Source organism: Spinacia oleracea, chromosome 1 (genome assembly GCF_020520425.1).
Source record: "Spinacia oleracea cultivar Varoflay chromosome 1, BTI_SOV_V1, whole genome shotgun sequence".
Lineage (NCBI taxonomy): Eukaryota > Viridiplantae > Streptophyta > Magnoliopsida > Caryophyllales > Amaranthaceae > Spinacia > Spinacia oleracea.
This window is the reverse complement of record NC_079487.1, coordinates 102243535-102263154: the sequence shown is the minus strand read 5'-3', so window position 1 is coordinate 102263154 and position 19620 is coordinate 102243535. Positions and strand designations below refer to the sequence as shown.

General features: G+C 34.8%; 1 protein-coding gene across 2 annotated transcripts; it reads right to left on the bottom strand.

Annotated features, from left to right (window-relative positions):
- Positions 1-3402: 3402 nt before the first annotated feature.
- Positions 3403-18379, bottom strand: LOC110794290 (dihydrolipoyllysine-residue acetyltransferase component 1 of pyruvate dehydrogenase complex, mitochondrial). 2 transcript variants are annotated; one of them, XM_021999234.2, is made up of 24 exons: positions 18186-18379; positions 17030-17190; positions 13855-13905; positions 13061-13115; positions 12915-12948; positions 11963-12012; positions 11815-11859; positions 11335-11408; positions 10734-10803; positions 10212-10400; positions 10021-10065; positions 9873-9946; positions 8835-8904; positions 8234-8611; positions 7715-7775; positions 7572-7616; positions 7406-7489; positions 7095-7171; positions 6956-7018; positions 4895-4965; positions 4729-4789; positions 4532-4592; positions 4364-4444; positions 3403-3712 (listed from the first exon to the last, which is right to left on the bottom strand). In XM_021999234.2, the coding sequence occupies exons 2-24, from the start codon at positions 17128-17130 to the stop codon at positions 3654-3656; spliced, it is 1899 nt and encodes a 632-aa protein (XP_021854926.2). In that variant the 5' UTR covers positions 17131-17190; positions 18186-18379; the 3' UTR covers positions 3403-3653. The 2 variants fall into 2 exon arrangements, with proteins under 2 accessions (XP_021854926.2, XP_021854925.2); XM_021999233.2 differs by having other exon boundaries at positions 17030-17164; positions 18186-18378.
- Between the last annotated feature and the right edge of the window lie 1241 nt (positions 18380-19620).

Here is a 19620-nt window from a genome sequence, read left to right as displayed (position 1 = left end):
TTGATGGAAAAAGTAACTGATCAATGGTTATCAATTTAGTTAAACTTTTCAACTGATTAGTTAAAGACCAGTAGCAAATAGTTAACAATTTTTAGCAATTAGTTAATTATAAAACCCAAATAGTTAATACACTCTTACTTGTTCAATAGCATTTGCCATTGCTTGATCTTGATCTGTAAAGATAGTTATAGGTGCTTTTCCTCCCATAGACTCCAGAAATGTTTCCAATAGCCACACAAAAGTGTGTGTCTTCTCATCGGCAATAAAAGCACAACCAAACATCACATTACTCCAATGGTTGTTGACACCTACAAATGGCGCACAAACTAAATTGTATTTGTTTGTTCTAAAAGTCGTGTCAAAGACACAGACATCACCGTATATGTCATAATCTTCTCTCATCATGCCATCTCTCCAAAACATGCTAATTACTTGGTTTTCTTCGTTAACCTTTACTCGGAAATAAAATGTTGGATCTTCTTCTCCTCTCTTAATTAACATGTTCACAACTGCTTGTGTATCTTTTCCTTCTAGTCTTTTCATTTTCAATCTACTTGTGAAATTCATGTGGTCAACTAATGTGTGTCCAACCACCCTTGCGTCGCCAGCTTCATTACACATATATCTATAGGAATCTGCTGGAGTTATTCCTGATAGTGTGAGTCCTTCAATTACTTTTCCCTTTTCTTCATCAATTTTTCTTTGTGATCTGGAAATGATGCAAAAAGTTAACTAATTGTTGTAAAAAGTTAACTAATATATGCCAAAAGTTAACTAATCTATGCAGTAAAAAGTTAACTAATTGATGGTAAAGTTAACTAATTGATGAATAAAGTTAACTAATTGTTGTAAAAAGTTAACTAATATATGCAAAAAGTTAACTATTTGTTGTAAAAGTTACCTAATTCATGAAAAAACGTAACTAATTGATTGAAAAAGTTAACTAATTGATGAAAAAGTTAATTAATGGTTTTAGAAAGTAAGTAATTGAGGCAAAAAGTAAACTGATTGATGCAAAACGTTAACTAAATGTTTTAAAAAGTTAACTAATGCATGGAAAAGGTTAACTAATTTATGAAAAAAGTTAAGTTACCTTTCAAAGTTTTGCAGTGACTCTCTTGTTAAGGCATGATTGTGTTCTATAACATGATGAAAGACTATAAACTTTCCATCGTTTTGTAACTTCAATCGTATAGATGCGTTGCACCCTGTTCTAGTAAGATTTTGCTGCCTTGGGTTCTTTGACTGCCCTTTCTGTTTGCTGTCACTTGATACAGTTGCTTCTTCTTTTTTTGTGTTCTTTGTGTTTTCCTTTCTCTTTCCTTCCTTTGAACAACAAAAGTATCTTTCCTTTATCTCTCCCGTTTTTTGATCTCTCCTTAATGTATTTTTTCTTATTGAAAATCCAAGAAGTATTGAATGTTTGTCATAAAGTTCATGTAGTTCATCCACTGTGCCAGTATATCCAGTCAAAGGTCCTCTAATATCATCCTCTGTTAAATCGTTCCAAATATCTTTTGAACCTGTAAAATGAACAAAAGTAATAGTTAACAAAAGAAACTAATTAGTTACATAATTGAGGAAGTTAGTTAACCAATTGAACTACAATGTTTTTTGATTAAAAGTTAACTAATTGATGGTACAAGTTAACTAATTGATGATAAAAGTTAACTAATTGATGATAAAAGTTAACTAATCGGTGGAAAATGTTAACTAATTGATGGTAAAGGTTAACTTAGTGAAAAATGAAATTTGAAAAGTAGCATTAAAAAAAATTAGTTAACCTTTTTTCAGTTAGTTAACTTTTTACATTAATTAGTTTACCTTTTGCATCCATTAAGCTTTTTACAATAATTAGTTAACTTTTTCCATCTATTAGTTAACTTGTCCCATCAATTAGTTATCTTGTTTCATCAATTAGTTATCGTTTTATAGTTAACTTTTTAACAACTTTTTGCAACCTCAAGTTAATAAATTTTATTTAGTTAACTTTTTACTGCAATTAGTTAACTTTTTACAGCAATTAGTTAACTTTTTACAGAAATTAGTTAACTTTTTACAACAATTAGTTAACTTTTTTTACTAAAAAAAATTAGTTTTGTATTGATATTAATTATCCAATTAGTTAACTATTTTTACCAGTTAGTGATTCTTTCAAAGGAATTAGTTATACTTTGACATTCATTACTTTATTTTAAACCAATTTGTTTAGTTTTTTAGCCACTTAGTTAATTGCACAATCCAATTAGTTACGATAAGTAATCAATTAGTTAACTATATTCATTAAATTAATTTTAAAACCTGAAAAATAAGCTGAGGTTGTTTCTCCTGTTGTTGCAGAACTTGTTTCAGATGTATTTTCCTTTGTTCCAGAACTTGTTTCAGTAGTTACTTGCTGCATTGTTGTAAAAGCCCTTTGATTAGGGTTATCAAATCGCGCAGGAAGTTGAAATCGAGAAGGAGGATGAAGGTCCCTTTGATTATGGTTATCAAATCGGGCAGCAGGTTGAAATCGAGGAGGAGGATGAAGGTCGCTTTGATTAGGGTTATCAAATCGCGCAGGAGGTTGAAAACGAGGAGGAGGATGACGGTCGCGAGGTTGAAAAATCGGTGGTGGTAGAAATCGAGGATGTTGAAGGTGGCGAGGTTGAAAATTCGGTGGTGTTAGAAATCGAGGAGAATGTTGAAGGTGGCGAGGTTGAAAACTCGGTGGTTGAAATTGTGGCGGAAATATCTGTGTTGGTTGTTGAAATTGTGGTGGAAATAATGGTGGTGGTGGTTGAAAGCCGTCGGCCATGTCTGAAAGTTGGTTGTTGAAAGTTGTCGGCGGCGATTGTGGTGGAAATAATGGTATTGGTGGTTGAAATTGCTCATAGCCGCCGTCTCCCATGTCGGATCTGAAAGTTGTTGGCGGTGATTGCGGCGGAGCAAGCTGAACAATTTCGCGAAATTAGATTAGGGTTTGAAGAATTTCGCTGTTGTCGAAGAAGGGAGGAGGAAGGAGGAAGGAGAGAGAAAAGTATGGGAACCGCTTTTATATAGCGCGTGAAGCCCACGCGCGCGTGGGGAGTCAGCGGACTGACAGTCGCGTGGCCGTCAGGCCGCCTGACAGGAAACGTGCTGATAAGAAATAGCCGAATAGGTTATTTATAATGAAGGGAAAAATGAGGGGATATGGGTGTTGCTATAGTAAAGAGATAAGTTTGGCACCCCCCTAAGATTGTCAAACTTTCTAATTTAAAAGTAACAGTATTTCAATATCTACTGCCCTTGAGAAAGCTAAACAGTGTAAATTACTCCTGTGCAATGTAATGCTCTGTTCTCTTGTGCACATTTTGTCCCGGTAAATTTACAAGCCTCTGATGGACATGTAGAAATCACACACTTACATACGCCCTCGTCTTTGAGAAAAATGGCACTTTATTGATTAAATGATGTAATGAAATGTTCCATTCTCTTATGCACATTGTTCTCTGGTATATTTAATACAACCTCAATGGAGGATTTCCAAAACTTATTGTAAACGAAAACAATCAACCAAAATTGTGAAGTTGGCTCTTCCTGTCAGTTAGACGGCTTAAGACCCTGTTGATGAAATTAACAAATAATCACATCTTATGTTTCTCGTTTTGACTTGTTGAGGGTATCTTGTATTACAAAAGCAACCTTCTCATGTCACTAAAATTCATTCGTACAGCGGTAAGGAAATCCCCTGAAAGGAAGATCAGCAAAAAGTGGCATAATTAGTTAAAACACCAGCAACATATAACATGAGAGCAAAATTTAGATTCTCTACACTATCCTGTAAAGTTTCTAAAAGTGCTACTGACTTCGCCCCCATTTGAATTAGGCACAATTATTAAGGAAATAAATTGTAGCGGGATTTTATTCATTAAAGGTGAATAAATACTTAGGGTAGTTAGTATGGTTTTATGTTTTAAGGGAGGTGGGAGAACGAGGGTACCAGCCAGTTCATAGAAGGTGAGAGAATTGAAAACATTACTCCCAACCCAAATCAGAAATGAAAAGCTTATTTGGGACAACATTTTTGTGAGCTAAGTTACTCAGACTCTTCATTTGATGTCAAGTACCCGCATCCGATCGTCAACACTCTTGCATGAGTTTGGACACTTATACACTTTATTTTAGGCTATGAAAATTTCACAAAATAGTCGAGTTGGACACACCTGGACACCAACCTGTGTCTTACAGAAATAGGAAGTTCTTTGAGGGACTGGGGGATGATAACTACAAGTTTTTGCTAAAAACCTTCACTTTTTTTAGTTTCACCAAATAAGAAGATCATAACATGAATATGACGTCATGTCTCATAAACTAAGAAAAATCAAGGGACTTCACTCACCTCCAACTTTACCATCAAAAACACGATGATCAGCAGATAGTGTCAAGTTCATTTTTGTAACAATAGCAGGTTCCTCAGTTCCTGAATGTGAGTGAAGATATGAACAGAATTCACGGCAAAAGTCATAAAAAAGAAACCGATCAGAAGTACAAAAAAGTGATAACGCACCATTGCTCCCAACCACGGGTTCAACAACCTTGTTCCCTCTGCCAACTGCAAGAATCCCAGCCTATAACAACGAGACAAACCAAGGATGGTAAATGTTAACTACTAGTAAGAGAAAACATATGACTATTTATTCACCTGATGTGATCATTCATGTGAAGTGTTACTGACAACATATACAGAAGGAAACAAACAGTTACCTGCGGAGGGTTGATAATTGCACAGAAGTGGTCCACTGGGAACATTCCTAGATTTGAGATGCTGCAAATACATTAAAAAAAAAAGGTCTCAGTGGTATCTGCTCCGAAATTTCTACTTTAAGTATGACAAGTTACAACACATAAAAAACGCGTATGAAACACTAACCTAAATGTTCCACCTTGAAACTCTGCGGGCTTCAGCTTCCCGGCCCTAGCCTTTTCAGCCAATTCTTTAACCTGCAATGAGTGACTGCTGAGGGATATTCATGTAATGGTTTGCTAATAGAGAATCAGTGATCAAAAAACTAATCAAAACAATACCGGTCTTAAACTCTTAATGAATATCTTAACAAGCAATAACAGATTTTTCTTAAGTGTTACTCCTTCCGTCCCAATTTAGGGTGCTCCCTTTCTTTTTCATCCGTCCCACTTTAATTTGCCACTTCCTATTTTTGGCAAGGACCAACTATTACTCCCTCCGTATTTTTTTAAGAGATACACTTGGCCGGGCACGGGTATTAAGAAGAATAATTGAATGAAATAAAATAATAAAGCAAGTGGGGTTGTATAGATATTTTAATAATTAAATATGTGGGAACCATGTCATTTTGGTGGGTGGAGGGTGGGATGGGTTTATGAAAATATTTGTTTAATAGGATGGTGGGTGATAGGGTATATTAGATGTATTATTTAATTAGATGATGGGGTTGATAAGTTACTAAAAATGGCAAGTGTATCTCTTAAATAAATACGGCCGGAAAAGGCAAGTGTATCCCATAAAAAATACAGAGGGAGTACTTTATTACTTCTCTCTTCTCACTATTAAAACCTAGGGTCTCACACTCTCTCTCGTTCAATTAAAAAGATACCCCACTATCCTTCATTCTACCTACTTTTTCAGAAAATAATATTTGATAACCACACTCCAAAACTCTACCTAAAGCTATATGTCATGATAAGGCGGCACTCTAAATTGGGACGAAGAGAGTAACCATTTGAGAAATTTAAGACATGTCTTTATGGGCAAGCTTGTGCTCATAATAATTTAAGGGATGAAGGGAACAGAGTAAACCCAAAAGACCTTAGGCTACTAGAAAAACTAAACTAAGATAATTGATACTACGGAACTAAATACAAGTTTACCTTAAAGTAATTCTGCTACCTATTTCTTACTCCATCCGTTTCAAAATAAGTGTAACACTTTACTTATCTGACCGTTTCAGAATAAGTGCAACACTTTTCTTTTATGACAACTCTAACTAATATTTTATTCTTTCTCTCTCCTTCCACTCACTTCATTTCCTATTCTTTTATTATTTCTCTTTCCTCCCATTTACTCCACTGCCTCTTGTTTTAATTTTTCTACTCTTCTATGTGTGGATAAAATATTACTTCACACATCTAACATCTTTGTTTCAGAACATTTCATATTAGTGCAATGGTGAGTATTTTTTAAGTGATTTTGGCACAAAACAAATCTTTTCTTTTTTTCAAGTTTCACAAGCATTGAGGGAAGGAACATAAACAAAACTAAAATAAAATGAATACCAAAAGTACCTGCACATAGGTTTTGAATGTTTGTGAAAGAAAGTTTAACTTTTAAAATTATAATAGGTTATAGATGGATAAGGGTGCACTTTAAGCTCCCCTTCCCTTCTGTTTGCCAAAAACCTTCCCCATTTATGTTTATCTTTTTAGTGTGTAAATCCTAAAAATAAAAAATAAAATGTCGATTTTTGTAGTACTATTTTAGTTCCTCAATGTTTGACTCGCTTATAGTAGACTATTGTTTCCAGGAAAGTTCAAAAAATGTGTGGGTGTAAGAAAAAGGCGGATAAAGTAAGAGAAGTGAAGTGAAAAGGCATGCGGGTTCAAGAAAAAAGGTTGATAAAGTAGAGTGGGTCGAAAGGTGTAAATATTTTGGGGAAAAGGGGGTAAGATGGTAATAGTTTGCCAAAAATAGAATAACATAGAGGTGAATAGAACATTAGGACACCAAAAATGGAAAGTGAATAGAACATTAAGGAACAAAAAGAGTACTTAAGTCATCCGAATTCTTTAACGTAGCAATGTGGTAAAAGGGTCCTTTTTAGATACCATTTGGGTAGTCACCCCATTAGATAAACCCATTAACAATTTACGCATATTGGAAGTCCCTTTTTCAGCACATGTAATTTGACCTTCATGAATTCGTAACACAAAGAGTCAGGCTTTGGTGATACGTTACCTCCGCAGATATCGCAGATATGGTCTTCTGGTCAGCATTCCTAATGATAGGAGTCATCAAACCCTATAGTCAAGGAACATCATATTAAGGAAAGGCCATCATAGAACTTTTAAGAAAATAATTGAATCAGCAAAGAGACCTTCTCTGTAGCCACTGCAATTGATATATCAACTGAATCATTGAAGATTGTTTTACCCTTCTCAGCATCCCAAAAGCCTAAAATAAGTCTATGTCAGTACAGATCATGCAGAACAACCAAATGTTCAGTATTGACAACTTCAATCCGAATTATTTTTCAAGACCAAATAGGAACAAAATTCACTACAGCAATAAATCAAATGATTCCATTAAGAAAAAAACAAATAGAATTACTATATCACCTGTACAACATCCAAGTTCAAGGTGATACCTACCCCAGATCAGTACAACAGTAATTTAAAAAATTATTACCATTTGCATCTGGCACATTACGTAGAGCAACAGCAACAGCTTTGATGACGATGTCATTCACTGAAACCTTGACATTATGCTTCTCTGGATACACAAAAAGGGAACATTAAGCTACAAAACAAAATGTAATGACACAGCATAAGTAGCACATAAGGAGGCCCAATACCGATAAGATCCTTTCTGAATGATAGCAGAGGATCTAGTACAACATCTGCATAATAAATACCACATCATAAATGTTTTTTGTATTATAAAAAAATAAAGCTCAGAGTAGGGGCAGGACATTAGAGGACGAGAGGATTTTCAAACCTGTAGATAGGTAAAGATGTGGTGTGCTTTGTTTTGATTCCAACAAACGTCTTGCAATAACCTATAATCAAATGACATATTCCAAAATCCGCTCAGAAGCTACTACACATCCGAAAGAAAAAATTGGAAACGAGTAAATGAACTTTCCCCCCTCTGAAAAATAGTACATTACTACAACCTACATCAAAAAATGAAATATAGGCATATTGTGCATCATACAAGTATACACACTGCAGAACAAATATACATGGAAAATAGCACACTTATTTACATGTTATAGAAAATATATAAACAAAGTTCAAAAACTCAACCATCTCATATAAGACATATTAGGCTGTGGACTTCACAAACTAAGTTGCGCAACCTTCAACTTTACCCCTTCTCAGGCCAGAAGTAGGCATAATCTGAGTCTGACAAGAGAATATGGTGGAAAATTTCAAACAACTTTCACAATGCCCCATATGAAAACTTTAATATTAGAAGATTGTCCATAAAATGTCATGCAACAAGGTAACCAACCTTCCGAATTTGGCTATTTGACAAATCCTCGTATGAAACTGACTCTGGAGTACTAGAAGGTTTACTTTGCAACTTGATTGACGGTGATGGTGACTGCTCCTTTGGTGCAGCAGTTTTAGATGAGCCCCTCCCTGATTTTATTGCAGCCAAAACATCTCCTTTTAGCAAAGTACCACGAGGCCCTGATGGGTTAAGCAACGATGAATCAAGACCAAACTCCGAAATTAGAAGCTTTGCAGACGGACTAATTCTGTTAATGTTGCTTCGCTGCTCTTTGAGTTCAGATTTCTTTGGCAGGGTTGTTGACTTTTCTTCTTTTGCTACAGATTTAGAGTTGTATGATGCCTTTACGGCTTCAATATCCTCTAAGGCTTCCACCTAGAAATGCAAATATTATCTAACACAAAGTCACAAGTTGATGGAAACACCGAGAAAAAATATATATAAATTTTTTTTTAAAAAAAAAGTAGATCTAAGATAGCATTTCAGGATGGGATTACTGGGATAAGAAAGTGAGCATTCAAGAAAAAATAGAAGAACTTTAAATCTAGACCCCCACCCCCCATAAATAAACAGAAAATATCACACTAGAAGAACATACAGTAACTGCAATTGGTTGGTTAACAGCAATATCTTTCGAACCATCAGGTGCCACTATTACTGCAAGATACCTGCATCAGTTGTTCAGGAGCAACAAGATAAGTCACAAAATTAAACTGCATATTTTAGGCCTTTCTGCACCAGAAAAGTTAGCAAGTAAATTTTGCAACAGATAAAGTAGTTGGTCAATTTGTAAAAATCGAGGCTGCCAACTAGTCAGAAGGGCCCAGGTTGAGCATGACTTTGCTTCCACAAGACATTTAACAAGGTGATAAATAAGAGGAAACCAACATTTGTTACACAATATTCAATCAGGTCTCCTAAAGGGTCTTAGAAAACAATCCCCCTCACATAATCAATTTTACACAAAAGATTAACCTTAGCAACAAACACCTTCTTCGATTCATGAACGGTAGAGAATACCTATTGAGGCTTGAGATTCTTAGTAAAGGTGCCACACGAGATTGTTATGCCATAAGCATCTTACAAGAAAGGGCCACCTTCAAGGAAGCATTATTTTGACTCCTCTAAACGAAGTATTCCTGTTTCAGATGTTTGGTAACCCTTATTTATGTTATTAAAGGAAAGGTGGCTAAGTCTATAGGTCCAAAAACAAAAATTATTTACAAACATCAAGTTACCAGAAGAAGACACAATACTTTACATTCAACCTTAACTCTAGAAAATCAAAGGTAAACCTTTTTCCTTTCACACATGCATCATTAACGATTTAGTTATGAATTCCCAGTACAGAAACACTAGATAATTAGATATACAGCAATGTTTAAGGTATCAAACACAATTGGATTCACAATGAGACTCTACACTCTCAGCTGAACCCCCCTTTTTTTTTGACAGCCAGCTGAACCCTTTTGGGAAGCAACATACAAGTCATGTACGATCACCTAGATTTACGACAATATCTGATGTTGTTATGAATTCTTAAACTATCAATTAAGTTGTATTGCTGCTGTACAAGACATATTAGCTAATATATGTGTGCCAAAAGAGGATAGCTATTTTAAGCAAGAGGGCTTACCCCTCTTCAAGACTTTCATACTCAAGTGTAGCTTTATCTGTTTCTATTTCACACAGAATATCACCAACTTCTATCTGCAAATTCATTTAAGCTGATTAAAAAGCAATAAGAAAATAGTTGGCTCAAACCAAGGTTTACAAGAACTAACCTTGTCCCCTTCTTTCTTTCTCCATTTTGCAATGTTCCCCTGGTCCTAAAAAAGAAAAATAACAAACATCAAGCTTCCAATAGTCAGAAATAGATAAAAAGAAGATTGGCAAGAAAACTACCACTGGGTAAAAAAGTTTTAAAAATAGACATATAAAGGCATTGGCCATTATCTGTATCATGCATTCTTACCATTGTTGGCGATAATGCTGGCATATCAAGAACAGCGTGAGGAGGGAGCTCTGAGGTGTCAATCTTAACAGCACCGGTTTCCATCTCCTTATCATGAATTGAAACATCTTGTGGAGCTGACTTTGCTTCTTTAACTTCTGACCCACAACCAATAGCAGGGACTTTTGGTATATCATCAAGTTCCTCAACCTTCAAAGAGTAGACATGTGTCTCGTATAAATGTTACAGTGATAAGAGTGATTAGATATGTGTGCAGCAAATAATCTCCATATCGCTGTAACTTTTAACCTTCAGGGGTAGACATGCGTATCTCACCACTCAATATTCTTTTACAATTCTAGTACCATTTTTTTTTTTCATAGAAGTTGAGTCTCTCTTTTACAGATAATTGATTGATGAAACATTGTGACATGGGAAGTTATATGATATATTTTTGTCATAAAAGATTGTAAAAACCACGACATAGACACAATCACGACTAGCTTCAACAGAAGAAGGTAATCGAAAATTAGTAGATTTTACCGTTACAGCAATAGCCTGTCCTACAGGTATATCTTTTGAACCTTCAGATACCAGAATCTTCGCTAGATAACTGCAGAAGTATCAACTTGGACATTAATCACAAAAGCTCACAATATTGGATACAAGAAAGAAATGCAAAACTAGCATGAAAGCGCCGTAAATACATTGCAACATTTGGTAATACAGTCAAAAAAATTACTTTAAGTTAGGTATCAGTGACTTTATTTCTAACAACAACAAAGCCTTAGTCCAAAAATGATGATTTGGGGTCGCTAACATAGACCATCACAAGGAACCATCACCCTCTTTTCTACTCTTCCAGCCTTCTAGCCGGCGTATCTATACATAAAGATTGCCCATATACATAAATGGATGTCCCTATTTGTTTGCTCCATACCTTATTTGGTTTATGGTCCCTACATGTTTCTCCTCACACACCATTATTTAATCTAACTAAAAGACAAATCTACCTACCATTTACTTTTGAATACAACCATTTCTTAATTAAGTGCACAAAAGCATTTGGGGCAATCTTTTAGGGACGGAGGAATAATAGGTAATGAAAAACTCGCTTAACATAAGTTACTAAGATATAAATTACCCTTCTTCTTGGCTTTCCAACTCCACAGTAGCTTTATCAGTTTCTATTTCACATAGAACATCACCCACGGCTATCTGGAAGATGAAGGTAATAGTAAGTGAAACAAAGATGTGAAGCATTGACATCAAACAAACATATAGTTCAAAACCTTGAATATATAGTTCAAATATTACGAACATATAGTTCTTCTTTACTAAATTATGAACATATAGTTCAAAGATTACGAGAATATAGTTTTATTTTTACTTCGGTAACAAACATTAACATTTACGGAGTATTCCAAATATATGGACATAGCAATCATGCACATATATGTTCGTAATGTTTGGATTATATGTTCATAATTTCTACGCATCATGGCCCCGGATCTATGATGTAATAATAGCATCCCCCCCCCCCCCAACACACACACACACACAATAAAAAGGAGAAAAATACGGGAAAGAAAATAATTTTTAAAAAAAGGTACTAGCTACTTACCTTATCTCCTTCTTTTTTCAACCACTTTGCAATGTTCCCTTCATTCTGCACCAAAATGCACTTGGTGTTAATTCCTCTAAAAGGGAAAAAGGGAAAAAAACGAGGGAGGAAGCCAAATTTTGCCTAAGAGATTAAGACAGAAACATGCCATAGTAGGGGATAGAGCAGGCATTTCAAGGACTGTATGTGGAGGGCTATCTGCAATATAAGAAAAATCAGAGGCTACATCAGAAGCAATAGTAATTTAAAGATTTGGAAATGTCTTGCATCTTTTTAAACTGTCCCACTACGTGTTCAGTTTTATGTTAAGATGTACATCACGCATGAATTTCCCAAGTGATGAACATCACGATGCTCATCACGATGCTCACTACTTCACTATGCTTAGAAAATAGGTTTAGACATACACTGTGACTAATGAGTGTGTCTCATGTGCACATCAGATGTTCATTAATAGTCATTTGGTCTACATATACCCCATATAACCTTCACTTGGGTGTGCAGTCCTTTACCATTATTATATCAAAGAAAGTAAGAAGCCATGTTGCACACTAGTCATACACTCGTATTAGTCACGATCCCATAACCTCATGTTTAAGAAAGTGAGAATTCAGCAATATTTCAAACCAGAAACCAACCATGGCTTTCATAACAAAATATAACAAACTATTCAAACCTTTGTACTTGATAACAGCAAGATGCAATGAAATAAATAATTGCGACACTTATTTTCAATAGCACCATATAAATATGATACACCCTCCGTAATTTTATTGTTTTAATTATTACACTATCCTTGTCATCTATTGCACTTACTTATGAAAACTAACAATCCCATAATTACGCCACTAAAACCTTAATACTGATAGATCGTCTCTCGCTAATGCACAATATTGTTTATTCTAAAAAATCTTATATTAATTCAAAAACTACACGTATTAAACGTCTCTTATTAATGCATATTGCATAACATTGTTTATTCTAAAAAATCTTACATTAATTCTAAAGTTAAACGTATTTTTTGAAATCTCATACACACACCGGAAAATAGATCATTCCCCAACTAATCCAAACAATAAAAACGAAGAAGCAAAAGATACCTGCTGATGACATGTACCGAACCCCAAACTGAAACTGCAAGGTATAACCACCAAAAAAAAAAAAAAATCATTCCCCGGACTAAAAGGTTGGGGATATAGAAATGTTGAAATACAAGCAATCTTCAAATCATTCACGAGAGACCAACCTTGATCTTAGACAAATCTCCAAAAAACCCAGTAACCATAGATACTGACGTACACCTAAAAATCATGGAGTTAAATCATCATAAACATTCAAATCATTAAACAGAAAAAATAAAAATATAATAAGTACCTAGGGTCCTATTGAAGCTAGAAAATGTGGAAGAGGGGATTTTACACTTTATGAAGTTAAACAAATACAACAGAGTAACAGACACTATATAATGCTAGTAGGACATCAGGCACTAAGTGAAAAATCACAAGACCACTATCAAATCAATCACTCTTTGAGCACTAAGTACAAATTCTACTCTTAAAGGGATAACAAACTTTGGATTTTCAGACACCATTTATAGTAGAAAGAAACAGAATAAAGAGAATTTTCTCACAGTTCAAGACCACTAGGTAAAGCCTTAGCATGGGCCTTAGGCATTATGCTTTTCAATTAAGAAGTCCAGAATGTCAAAATCAGGTTCTAGAAAGAATAGAGAAGGAAACGTTAGTGTATGAACCACAAATTCAACTATGAACGTTGGAAATTCTGTGAATGGTAAGGCAGATAGTAAACAACATATGGGCTGTTAATGGGCTAGTTGAGCATTGGATGGAGACCTTTCATATGAAAAAGTTAGGAACTTTTAGCATTAAAACCAGATAACATTAACATAAACCACTGCAGTACAGTTATAAATCGATTACACCCCTAAAATAGTCAAAGCCGTGTACTTTTTAATGTGAAGAAAATAGCATGAGACAAATTAAAAAACATGAGCTATTAACAAAGTGAATAGAAACGAACCTCAGTAAGCTCCCACTTCCATCAGTGGATAAAACTTTATGAACATCGTATCTGGAAAACAAAATTCACAAAGGAAGAACAAAGGAAAAGTGTTAACAAAAAAAAATATTAAAAAGAAAAAAACATTAACATCGAAATTTCCTAGGAGTTTTTACACAACTCTTTTAGATGAGAAAGTCTACTTTACAAATACAGTGAAACCCTAGTTAAGGAGCCATTCAGAAAGCCAGGACGATCAGTCATCTACGCTTCTAAGTCCTAACCTAATTATTCTTATGCTAGAGTAAATTTGTTGACTTCCCATTTCCCAGCCGGAATTATTATTTCTTCCGCAGCAGCATTAATGAGTTTCGTAAACATAAGTCTTTGCATTTTCCTCAACTACAAATGTAATGGCAGTTTGGCACCAACTATGTCTATGACATTTGATAAAATTTCACTAAGAAATTCGAAGAACGAGTGCTCAAAATATTCAACATCATATAATTGTCTCACAAAATATAACCTTTATCCCTGTACATAAGCTAAGTCCCACTCGTCCTAAAAAAGCTTAAATCTTATCCTACTGGCTACTGATTAAAAATTAAAAAAATGTAATAAACTCACGCGTAAGCTAACTGAAACAAAAACCAATCAAATCAGCACCTAAAAGAAAATCTCAACTTCTTGGAAGCCTTAAATCATAAACTAACAAACCAATTGAGCTAAATAATAATTGACCAGGCCAACACCAGCCAAGTTAGAATAAAAAATCACCAGCAACACATGTACAGGAGTTCCAGCCTAAGCATAGCCGCATTTTTTTTTGGGGGGATAAGGAGAAGAAACTAGATTACACCCTTACATAAGTGAAACCTAAAGCATCCTTACGGATGAGTAAGCATAGCCGCATAGAGGTGCCAAAACAGCAGCTTGAAAAAATTCTAGCCGATTCACCCATCCTTGAGAAGCTTAGCCCACGTGCTAAGACTTTTATCAAAAGACTCCTATACAGTTATTTTGTTTTGATTTTATCGGATATAATGGTTTAAGTAATTGGAAAAATGCCTTGAAATAAGATATTTCTGAAAGTCAATTTGCAGTCAGTTTCTCAAGTATTTGAGCTGGGAACATCTGGGATTAGGGACTAGATCATATTTTTGGCGGAAACTAGACACTATAACACAACCACATTGTGAACATGGATTATTTGACAACAACAACAACAACAAAGCCTTAGTCCCAAACTGATTTGGGGTCGGCTAGCATGAATCGACATAGGAAATCGTCATTGTGACCAATCAAACAAGAAATGAGCGGCAAGTTAAAAGAATAAACAAGGAAGAGGGAGAAACTAGAAAAAAATGTAAAGAAAGTTCAACGAAAAAGTTTGCAAAACTTAAGTGAACTAAGAGGGTCAAAATGGAAGATACGTACGTCAAATCAAGTCAATAACGTATATTCTCTCCCTCCACTTTGTCCTATCCAACGTCATATTTTTCTCAATCCCAAGTAGGCCCATATCATTCTCAATCACCTTCCTCCAAGTTTTCTTAGGTCTTCCCCCTACCCCTTGCAACCCTATCACTTTGCCACACTTCTAGCCTCCTAACCGGAGCATCACTTGATCTCCTTCTTACATGTCCAAACCATCTTAAACGATTTTCCATCATCTTAAACTCAATCGTGCAACCCCTACTTTCTTCCTAATAATCTCATTCCTCAATCGATCCTTTCTTGTATGCCCACACATCCAACGTAACATGCGCATCTCCACCACATTCATTTTATACACATGTTAAGATATGAAATTATGTGACATGAAAAGAAATTTATCTTCACCCCAGTTTGGATGCCTGAGGGAAAAGTATGGAAAAAAAATCGTATATGTTGTGTTCTTCACTTCTTTGTGATATACACTGATATGAATCATTATATGCCTAATTTATCACTGGGCTGCAAGTAGATTTAGTGTTCTAATTCCAGAAACTATTTTAGGTCAATTTCCTTGTCTATGGAAACTCCAGCCACCTACTTTTAAAGTTCTTTAATCTCAATCAACTGTTCCTGAAGTCTGGCTTTTTTTTTTTGCTTCAGCTGACCTGCTTATTTCTGTTAGAAATCTATCACGTACAAAGAGGGAAGCCACACTGACTCAGTGCTTGGCCTTGCGTGTAACAAAGAGCTCAGGTCTGAGCTTTACTTTCGATTCTTAATCTTTTTTATACCTTCTACAGCAGAATGCTAAAAGATAAATAAATGTGTCTTGCTACTATACTCTTTGCAGACCAGGAATATACTTGCTAGTGCCAGTGCAGACAAACATGTTAAGATATGGAATGTGGCTACTGGAAAGTGTAGTATTACCATGGAGCACCACACAGACAAGGCAAGAGTCAAACCTTATTGATTACATTATTTTTGGCTGGCTGATATTGTGATTGACTCAGCTATCTCAGAATGGGTCAGAATGATTATCCTGATAGAATGGGTCAGAATGATTATCCTGATAGACAATAGAAGTATGCATCCCTTTGCTCATGAAGCCTAAAGAACCAGCACTTGTTGACTTCAGAATATCATGGACTAAATCAGTAAGTCATATCAAAATATATTAATGCTTGAACAGGTGAAGTAGCTGATAGTTGTTGCAATTTCAAATTAAGGAACAAACTCGCTTTTATCCCATCTTGCACGAGAGCTTTGTTAGATTTATGTCATAATATGAGATGATGATTCTTTTATTCCCAAACACTTCTCCACCAATTACAGCAAGATAAACAATATAGTTCCGTCAAACTAGGCTTTCAGATGATAGGACGCAATACTTTTAGCATCTGGGGATAAAAAATCAAACTACAAACTTCAAGCTAAAATCAATATTGCCTTTAAAGAAATTCCCACCTAAAGGGAATATATGTTGCTGCCACCATTATAGGGAAGTTATTTTCATTCAAATTCTAACTCAAAATGCAACATGAGATTCTTTTCACCAAACCTGAAACTCATGAGGATAAGGCAAAACCTCGTACTAATCTAAATCTCAAAGTGGCTCTCTCTAGTTGTTAGGCAAGATAATTCCTCGTTAGAATTCCCACACAACTCAAAAAACCCAGATCACAAAACAATTGAAGGAGCAAAAGTATTGAATTGCAAGAGACTTTTCCAAGAGAAGAGAGAGAAGCAAAGAAGGTACCTTGAGACTGAAGTGGATGGTATAGAAGACGAGAGAAGGCGAACTCTAAGCAGAGAAGGACCCCGAGATAACAAAGGTTGTCGAAGCCTTGAGAGCGCCATCGGTTTTGTCCGGCTTCCACAAGCTACCAGCAGGCTGCGGTTCCAAATAAGAAAAAAGACCTACTTATATACCACAAAGTCAAATGCTGCAATTTAATTAGCAATTCAATACAACCAATTATGTGGGGTGGAAAATGCAAGCAAGAAAATAATAACAAAAATTAGTATGAGTTGTACACATATCTATTAATCCATAATTGGTTATCATTTGAATTGTTAATTTGAGCTATGGTAATCGAATTTTCTTTTGTAAGATCTTACTTTCTCAAATACAGCAATTTATGTATGTCATACTAGCTAGAAAATCTAACAACACTCCCTGTAACAAGGGACTCATACTCGCTTTAACAAGGGACTCATACTCGCTTTAACAAGGGACTCATACTCACTTTCCCGTATAAAGACGATGAAAAAGACAGACATTCCTAGACAATTCGAAAAAAGGTAGGAAGTAGAGGTTGATCATCAGGTCTCCAAGTCGCAAGAACATAATTTCATGTTCGGTCTAAACCCAAAAAAAAAGAACATACTAGACCGAGATTCACATGCTACGCGCTTGTGCAATTTTCATACTCGAGTAAATTGGCATATATTTTACATTGCTGCTCATACCAACCCATCCCCTACCACAATCCTAACTGCTATACTCCGGCAAATATGTTGTGTGTTAATCTTTTTCCTCATCTATCTCCATCAGCATCGTTATTTTATTATTCAGATGATTTAGTTCATTACAGTATACTACTATTATTATGCTATGAAGCCAATTTGATGCACAAAAAACACGTAAAATCGAAATTCATAAATGCAGCACAGCACACTTATAGTCAATCAACTGCATAAAAATGAAAAAAAAAAACTGAAAATACTCAGAAAAGTTGCAAATGAATTAACAATTTCAATATGCATTTACAATTCCTGTTAACGAAAAAAAAAATTGCATTTCCAATTATAATGAAAACATAATTTCTGAATCAAACGCATAACAACAGTAATTGAAACAAATCGAAAAATAAAATTCATCAAAGATCCGAAATCCAGTGACTTGAATTTACCTAGAGAGTGAGTGAATTCAATTTCTGAAAAAGTATGAATTGGCCCCGAAATCCTTGCTTTTCAATATTCTTTTTTGATCCTCAAATCTACAATTTGGGGAAGGAGGAGGAAGGAAGGACGCTCTTTGACTTGCGCTTCTCTTGGTTTTGTTTCATGGAATAATAATCACTTTTTTTATTTGTTGAATCTAATAATTACTTTCACTGCTTTTACTTTTACTTTTTTTTACTTTGGCCTCCTTTTGGTATTAAGCATTTTGGCTCAAAAATGAGTTGATTCATTCGTCAACTCAATTATATCATGTGTTTGGTAAATAGCGGGTTAGATGAGCGGTTTAGAGCTTAATCCTCTCATTTGGAAACGCGATTATGAGGAGTGTTTTTCATTAGCCTCAAATCTATTATAAGTGACAAGTCACACCATGATGATTGTAGCGTGTTCATGCTGCCCATTCAAATCCATCAAATCTTTTTCGCTTATTACCATCAGTAACGAACCAAAACTAGAAAAAATAAAAGTTACTTTGCTCAATTTTATACTACAAAATTAGAAATCCCTAATTAAATTCAATTATAGAACAAAATTGTGATTAATCAATCAAAAAACCTTTGATCATGTGTTTCCTCTATATCTCAATCCCTTCGTCAACGGTGGTGAATGTTGTGCATCTATAAGGTTGTAACGACGACGGCGCATAAGAGAAATGGGAGGTGGTGGTGGTTGAAGGAGATAGCGTATTCTGTGAATATATGGCTTGAATTATCAACATGTGCGGCATTGTTACAACGCTCAGATTGTGCAGGGGTGTGCATGGTGCTCTTGGTGCACCTGTCCCAAAACGCACATAAATAACAATAAAACGCAACAAAAATAAAAACCGCAAAAAAAAAAAGAACATTAACAAAAGAACATTAACAAAAAGAACACTAACAAAAAGAACACTAATATTGACAAATCAGACAAAATGTACAAATATAAAAAGCAGTTATATTTTTTCTTGTTCTTTTATGTTCTGTAAATGTTCTTTTCCAACCAATTTACAGTATGTTCTAATTAAAAAATAAAACGACGAACCTTTGATGAACTTTAAAACCAGATCTATATTTTTTCTTGTTCTTTTAAGTTCTGGAAATGTTCTTTTTCAACCAATTTATGTTCTAATTCCGTTATTTTATTTATCAAAAGATATCTGAAAACAACACTATAAATATGTAAAAAGAACAATTGCTGATTCTAAAAAAGAACACACTGTTTTGATGCCACAGAAATAGAAAGTTATAAGAAAAGAACATTAAAATTTAAAAAGAACATAGAATTAAGAACGAGAAAATTTACATTAATCACCCGATGCACCTTCATCAACAGCATAAACCTCTTTGAATGAATAAAAAAATTGAAAAAATAGCGAAATTGAAATAGTATTTCGCTTAATAA

Coding starts and splice junctions, on each gene's coding strand:
- LOC110794290 (XM_021999234.2), bottom strand. CDS start 17,130: ATGGCGCTCTCAAGGCTTCGACAACCTTTGTTATCTCGGGGTCCTTCT. Junction 7,617..7,714: donor ACATCTTTACCTATCTACAG/GTTTGAAAATCC, acceptor TTTATTATGCAG/ATGTTGTACTAGATCCTCTG. Junction 3,713..4,363: donor TTTTGATGGTAAAGTTGGAG/GTGAGTGAAGTC, acceptor TCTTCCTTTCAG/GGGATTTCCTTACCGCTGTA.